Here is a 7,032-nt window from a genome sequence, read left to right on the forward strand (position 1 = left end):
TTGGCTACTGGAAGTTCTGAAGACCAGAGGGTGGGGCTTTAGTATAGATATGGGTGAGGATATGAGAAATAACTCCGAGAACTTTGGAAAGGTTCATTAAATCACCAACTCCAGGGTTTTCACTAATTTCTAGAGATTAAGATATAGGTAGAAATAGGCAATTCTCCTGGGTCTGTTTAAGTTTGGTCTCTGATGGGTCTGGGGCAAACTGGTAGCAGGGTCTAGTCATCGCTGTGCTCTTACACCACCTATTTGTGACCTACTGCAAATACATCCTTGGCCTGGATGAGTCATCCGTGGGGTGACACCAACCCAGTGGGTTTCAACCTACAGCCCATGGGCTCGAGCAACCCTCAGGCTGCTTTAATGAGACTCTGAAAGATCTCAGAGGAAAGGCAGCCTGGGCAGAGGTTGAACATGTTCATCTGGAGGCATGGCTACATGGAGACTATTTAAAGGGTTGCAAGTGGAAGAAGGCTGAAAGGCATACACCTTGCAATTCTTCGTGCATGGAGGTGTTTAGGGTCTCTTCTTCAGGATGCATTTCTTTTTTTAATCCCTACCCTCATTGCTCCTTCCACCTGTCTCTAAAGCAAACCCAACTGCTGCCTGAAGGACATGCTCTGGGTCAAACCCACCACAGGGCTCAACCAGGACAGGTGTAATTACTGCTATACAGCTACTGCAATTGTTTACATTTCAGTACCTGCTGGATTTTTTTCTTTCTTTCAAGCTATTTCACACGTGGTATATTATGTGTTTCTTTTCCTCCTTCTGGGTCTAGTCCTGTCCAGGATTTAATGGGGTTACTGAGGAACTGACAGAGCAGCTTTCCACCCACAGGTCTCAGAGCGCTTTATGGAGAGGCATCACCACCCTTTACTTTATTGTTGAGATGGAGGCAGAAATGGCTTTTCTAGGATGATCCAGTGGGAGGCAGCTGGTCTAGGCACAGCCCTTGCAGCTGAGGAATATGTCTGTGACCGTTCATGTTCCAGAGGTTTGATATCAAGGCGTAAAACATACTGTTGGAGCATGATGAATGGTGAATTCTTGGCCTCAGATCAGGACACAGCACTGTCCTCTATGTTCAGTTTTTCTCCTCTGTTCTGGTCCTTATGGTTTTGGGCTTTCCTCTTCCACTGCAAGCTTCCTACAAAACCAGTGTCCTCAGAGTGCCCCACCCAGAGTCAGTGAAAGATAAGGGGGCTGAGGATTTTCTTCCTTAAACCTGCTCTTAACTGGAAGTAACTGCCCCAGAGCCTATGGCATTGCACTGCTCACCCATGAAAACGGTGAGGTTTGGAAACCAGCTCAACCCAAAGGTTGCAGATCAGTTTCTCAGATGCTTTAAGCTAGCACTGCTCCATCCATACCATAGCCGGTCCTACACACTCACAAACATCCATATGCTTGTCAGGTTGACAATGTTGTGTTTTCTATTTCAGTGGGCACATGGTAAAATATAAAACAACCTCTCATGGGATCTACCAAGGTCCTCAGCTTGGGTAAACAGGGAGGGCTCCACTGCATCTGTTTACAAAGGGTATGGCCACAAGAACACCACCACTGCTCACATTAAAGTCCTTCCTACCTCTGCAAAGAGGACAAAGAAAGTTTTTGCATCACAGAGGCTCTGTTGCACAACTGAATTTTCCAAAGGAGGTGCTAAGAGAAGTAGATGCCCTGAAAATTCTTTCTAGAGTCAAGTGTTCAAAAAACCGCCTTCAAAAATGTTTATCCTTATCATAAAGTCCCAGAGGTTTTTCTCTAACATCAGATGCAGAACTAGAACAAGAAAACATCATCTCTCTGCAATTTTACCAATAGATGGCAGTGGACACATTTGGGTGGTTCTTCAGCTGCTGTGTTTGTAGAAGGCAGGCAGGATAGAAAATACCAAACCAGGCTGGTTTCTGTCATCAAGCCACCACAGCACGACTCCGAAAAATATGCACACTCTGTATGTGCCAGCTGCGGATGGACAGGTCTCATACCAAGACTTTTGTGCAACTGCTGTGATCAATGCTTGCATGTGTAAAGGTGTCCCTCTGTGGGCAGGCGGCCAGCAAGACCTTTATAGCACCTCTCTTAAAAAGCAGCAGTAGCCCCTGATGAAAGTGGTTTTTAGGCCACATTAAGCCGTTAGGATCTCTGACACATCTCCAAAATTTAAATTCTGCTCTCAGTTACTAAGTTCTGCAGAAATCCCTCTAAACAAGCACAAAAGAGCTGTCACTGTGGGTGGAGGGATGGAGGAACCGCCAGTTTTTCAGTGCTGGTGAATGCTGCTCTCAACAGGAGCTGTTTCGCTCTGTGTTACAGCATTTCTTACAGAGGATGCAAAGATCCTGTCAAAGCTGCTCAGGCAATAGATCCCTCTAGATCCTTGCTCTTTTTGGGCTGCCAAGCCCCCAAGGTAGTGATCATGCTCAACTCCCACAACACCATCCTTGTCCTTTGGTGTTGGGGTTTGGTCTTTCCCCCCTGACATATCCAAGCTTTGCCATTGCCTCCAGATGTGCTTAGTATCCATGACTGCCGCATCTTGGTCAAGGGAGGGTGAAGCACTGAGCATGACATAGTCCCCATCACAGAGCAGTGAAGCTACAGACTCGCTGTCTGTCTTCATTGCTGTGGCTACCTCAGATCCATTCTGTTCCCCTCTGTAGCCCAGTCCTTACGATGTTACACGTGCAAGGAACCAACGGACATTGCTGAGTGCAGAACAGCCACCCTGTGCCCCCCGAAAGCCACTGTGTGCACAACAACGCTGCACTCCGTAGACACAGGTAAGGTTCATGGTTTGCTGTGAGTGCTCGTGGGGAGAGGTCATGGGATCATAGAGTGGTTTGGGTTGGAAGGGACCTTAAAGATAATCTAGTTCCAACCCCCCTGCCATTGGGGTTGGAACTTCTACCAGAACCAGGCTGCTCAAAGCCCCATCCAGCCTGGCCTTGAACATTTCCAGGGATGGGGCTTCCACAGCTTCTCTGGGCAACCTGGTCCTGTCTCTCACCACCTTCACAGTAAAGAATTTCTTCATAATATCTAATCTAAATCTACCCTCTTTCAGTTTAAAACCGTCACTCCTCGTCCTATCACTACACTCCCTGATAAAGGGTCCCTCCCCATTTTTCCTGTAGGCCCCCTTTAAATACTGGAAGGCCGCAACAAGGTCTCCCAGGAGCCTTCTCTTCCCTAGGCTGAGCAACCCCAACTATCTCAGCCTGTCCTCATAGGAGAGGTGCTCCAGCCCCCTGATCATCTTTGTGGCCTTCCTCTGGTCCATGTCTTTCTTCTGCTGAGGACTCCAGTACTCCAGGTGGGGTCTCACCAGTGCAGAGTAGAGGGGCAGACTCACCTCCCTCAACCTGCTGGCCATTCTTCCCTCTCCCTCTCCCGGTCCCAGTTTGGATTATCCATTAATGTCTCTATAAGAATCCAGGTGGAATTATCCAACTTCAGAGTGGGAAAGAGAGAAATCCATCAGATTCAGAGCCCCATAGTGAAGTATACAGGACTCTGCTTACTCTGTTTTGCCTTTACTACCTCTACGCCCCTACGGACTCTGAACCTATAGATGTGTGCAAACATACCGCAGAAACCCAGGGGCTCTCTCCTTGTCTGTAGATGTTTTCACCTAACGCCAACTGTCTCACCGGTGACCACACGAGTGTTACATCAGTGCTTCCTGGCACTGCCACCTTATACGCAGCGACATTGCAGGAGCAACTCACCTGAACAAAATAGGCAGGGACTTGTGTCCCTTGTCCATGCTAGAATAAATTTGGAAGGAGCAAGAAGGAGAGAGGGAGTCAACAGGGAGAACTGGCAGACCTGTTCCTACAAAGAGCAGTCTGAATTACAGGCACCCATGGATTAGAGATGCCTAACACCTTATTTACGTTTATTTACCTATAAACAATTTACCTTTAATTCCCTTCCTTTGCAAAAAGTCAGTGTTTCTCAATGCCAGCTGTCTGCACCTTCCCTTACCATTTCTTCCTCTCTTACCGTTCTCCCCCTCTCCAATCTGCCTGTTTCAGGTTACCCCTTTTTTGGCAACATCACCGTGACCAGAAGCTGTGAGGAGGAATGCCTCTCCTACAATGGGATTGGGGCATCCAGACCCAAGTCATGCTGCTACACCGACCTCTGTACCGATGACACCAGGAGCAGCAATGGGGTGGGAAGAAGCTCTGCAGCGCTGGGTCTGATGGCCATGGTTGTTGGCACACTCCTGCAGTGCGCTCTGTAATGTCTCAAGTGCCTATGCTCCAGCCAAAACACCCCTACTCCTCTCTCTGCCAAGCTGCCTCATGAACTCTTAGATGCCTTGGGAATAACCTTCTTCGCTGATATGTGGCTTCACCCATCTTCAGTGCTGTGAACTCAAGTGGATTCAAGCCAAGAGTTTGGGCATCTGGACCTAAAACCCTCAAACTTCCAGTTTTTAGCTGCTAAGCAGATGTTCCTCACCTTCAACTGCTTCTGATCCTCAAGACCCACATTTCCCCCTACAGCTTTCCTCTGTGGGGAGCAGTGGTGGATGAAGTGCTGCAGCTCTGCGCAGCAGGAGGGACTGGGCAGTGCCATCAAGGTTGGTGTTCCGGGGTCATCCTCAGCAAGAGCAGGGCTGTATGCACATTGGACGTGGACAGTGCTTTATTCCCAGGTCTCCCCAAGCTCCCACGCAACCTGTGCCTGTATGCCTCTATTAAATCCCCCAAAAAATCCTGCAACCCTCCGCCAGGAGCTTGGCTTATTTTCTTTTCACTTTTGGTGCCAAGTCCTGAGTCAGAGCAGCAGGTGAATGTTGGTCCCTGCTTACTACCTGCTCAGCAGAGTGTGGCTTGCAATTGCAGAGAGCTGGCAATTAATTCTGTCTAGAATAAGCTATGAAGTGAGTTCAGAAGGACTCAGCCTTCATGTGTTGAGATGGCATGTATTTCTGGAAAGCTCAAAACACGCCCTGGACTAACAGACAAGGGCAGGATAGACCTGCAAAAGCAAATTTGGGTGTTTTGTTAGCCAAAACCCTCAGCAGCCCTTTGCCTGAGCTGGGTTTGCAGTCAGAGCTCCTGGATTTCCCTTCATAGATGTTTTACAGACCATTTCAAGCAACTTCTTCTGTTATTCTGCCTTCCTCTATCCCTTCACAGCAAGGACTGCAGGAAAGGAAAAGTAATAATTGTCCCAGACCCTCAACTCTGGGAAAAGCCAACGGCTTTACTTACGCCAGTTAACAGCACTACTGGGTCCCAGCTGGGGATTTGCTCCATTCTCCCTTGGAGATTTTGATGCCCTGCCTGCTGTAAAACCACATGGAGTGGAAGCAGGTACAAATGAGCCAGGCATGCCCAGGTCGCAACCCTTTCCAGTGAGGGAGAGATGGGGAACTTGCCATTTGCTCTGTTCCTATTGCCAGGGCTCATCCAGAGGAGCAGGAGGCAGCCTGCAAGACCAAGGGCAGAGTGGAGCATGGGTACATCCCGTGCACCATCCTTGTGTATTCATGCCATCCCTGCAACCTCTTCTGTGGCAAAGTCTCTTTTTTCTTCATTTTTTTCTATTTTCCACTCTCTTTCTGTAAGACACCAGCCAGGAAACCAAAGGAATAAGCAGGGAGGCTCTTTTTTCTTCATTGCACAGAGGTAATTGTTTCTCAAGGTCTGTCTCAGTACAATTTGCAAGAAAACTTTGACAAGGCATTGCATTCCTTGGCAGAGGGCCCCATGCAATCCTGGGGCTCTGGGGGATGATGAGCCCCTTTGTTCTGGAGGTGAAATGCTCTGTGCTTTGCTAAAACAGTGACAGCTTCCCTGAAACACCCTGGCAATGATGATGTCTACAAGGGAAAAATGCCATTGAGAGGATAATGATTTGGAGTTACTCAAATACTTATATCACACTCACCCTTGCAGACACAGAGCACCAGCTTCTGCTTCCTACTCATTTGTTCCCTGTTTTTCTGCTTCAAAAACAGTCTGATGTGTCAGGCCAGAAGCAAACCACCATCACTGCCATCCTTAGATCAGATCCCTTTTTCTGTTCTGGGTTCCAACTCTGTCCCCACTGTCCTTCCCATGCTGGCTGCAGGGTCCTGTACTGTGCTAACACGGGCTGAACTTTCCTCCATCTATTGCACATACAGATGGGGCTGGATCTGGATACAGAGGGACTGGGAGGTGAAGCTTCCCTTCTAGGTGAAAATCTAGCAAATAAAATTGGATCCTCCAGTTTTCAGCCTGCAGCATCTTTCTTTCCTTGCCTCAGTCATTAATACCCAGACCAAGTATCCGCAGGTTATTCAGCACCCTGAGCTGGAAAACAGGGATGGAGAGCAGAATAAACTCCTCATAATCCAGCAGGAAACAGTTAAGGATCTGCTAAGCCACCATGGACACCCACAAGTATATGTGGCCTGATGGGATCCACTCGAGAGTACTGAGGGAGCTGGTGGAGGAGCTTGCCAAGACACTCTCCATCATTTTTCAGCAGTCCTGGTTAAGTCCTGGATAACAGGGGAGGTCCCAGAAGACTGGAGGCTTGCCAATGTGACACCCATCTACAAGAAAGGCCAGAAGGAGGATCCTGGGAACTACAGGCCTGTCAGCCTGACCTCCGTACCGGGGAAGATTATGGAGCGGTTGGTCTTGAGAGTGCTCACAGGGCACCTGCAGGACAACCAAGGGATCAGGCCCAGCCAGCATGGGTTCATGAAAGGCAGGTCCTGCTTGACCAACCTGATTTCCTTCTATGACCAGTGACCCACCTAATGGATGAGGGAAAGGCTGTAGACATTGTCTGCCTGGACTTTAGTAAAGCCTTTGACAATGTCTCCCACAGCATTCTCCTGGAGAAACTGGCAGTTTGTGGCTTGGACGGGTTTACTCTTTGCTGGGTGAGGAACTGGCTGGTGGCCAGTCACAAGCGGTGTTCCCCAGGGCTCGGTTTTGGGGCTGGTCTTGATCAATATCTTTATTTATCTTTATCTCGATGAGGCGATCAAGTGCTCCCTCAGTAAGT

The 7,032-nt window shown here is 48.6% G+C and overlaps 1 protein-coding gene across 1 annotated transcript in view; it reads left to right on the top strand.

Annotated features, from left to right (window-relative positions):
- Nucleotides 1-4,261, top strand: part of LOC104626484 (secreted Ly-6/uPAR-related protein 1-like) — a 4,774-nt gene extending 513 nt beyond the window's left edge. The window contains exons 2-3 of the mRNA XM_010294422.1: nucleotides 2,673-2,792; nucleotides 4,050-4,261. Of these exons, the coding sequence (XP_010292724.1) occupies nucleotides 2,673-2,792; nucleotides 4,050-4,261 (332 nt within the window). The remainder of the gene's footprint in view (nucleotides 1-2,672; nucleotides 2,793-4,049) is intronic.
- Nucleotides 4,262-7,032: the final 2,771 nt, after the last annotated feature.

Source organism: Phaethon lepturus, unplaced genomic scaffold (genome assembly GCF_000687285.1).
Source record: "Phaethon lepturus isolate BGI_N335 unplaced genomic scaffold, ASM68728v1 scaffold9329, whole genome shotgun sequence".
Taxonomy (NCBI): Eukaryota; Metazoa; Chordata; class Aves; order Phaethontiformes; family Phaethontidae; genus Phaethon; species Phaethon lepturus.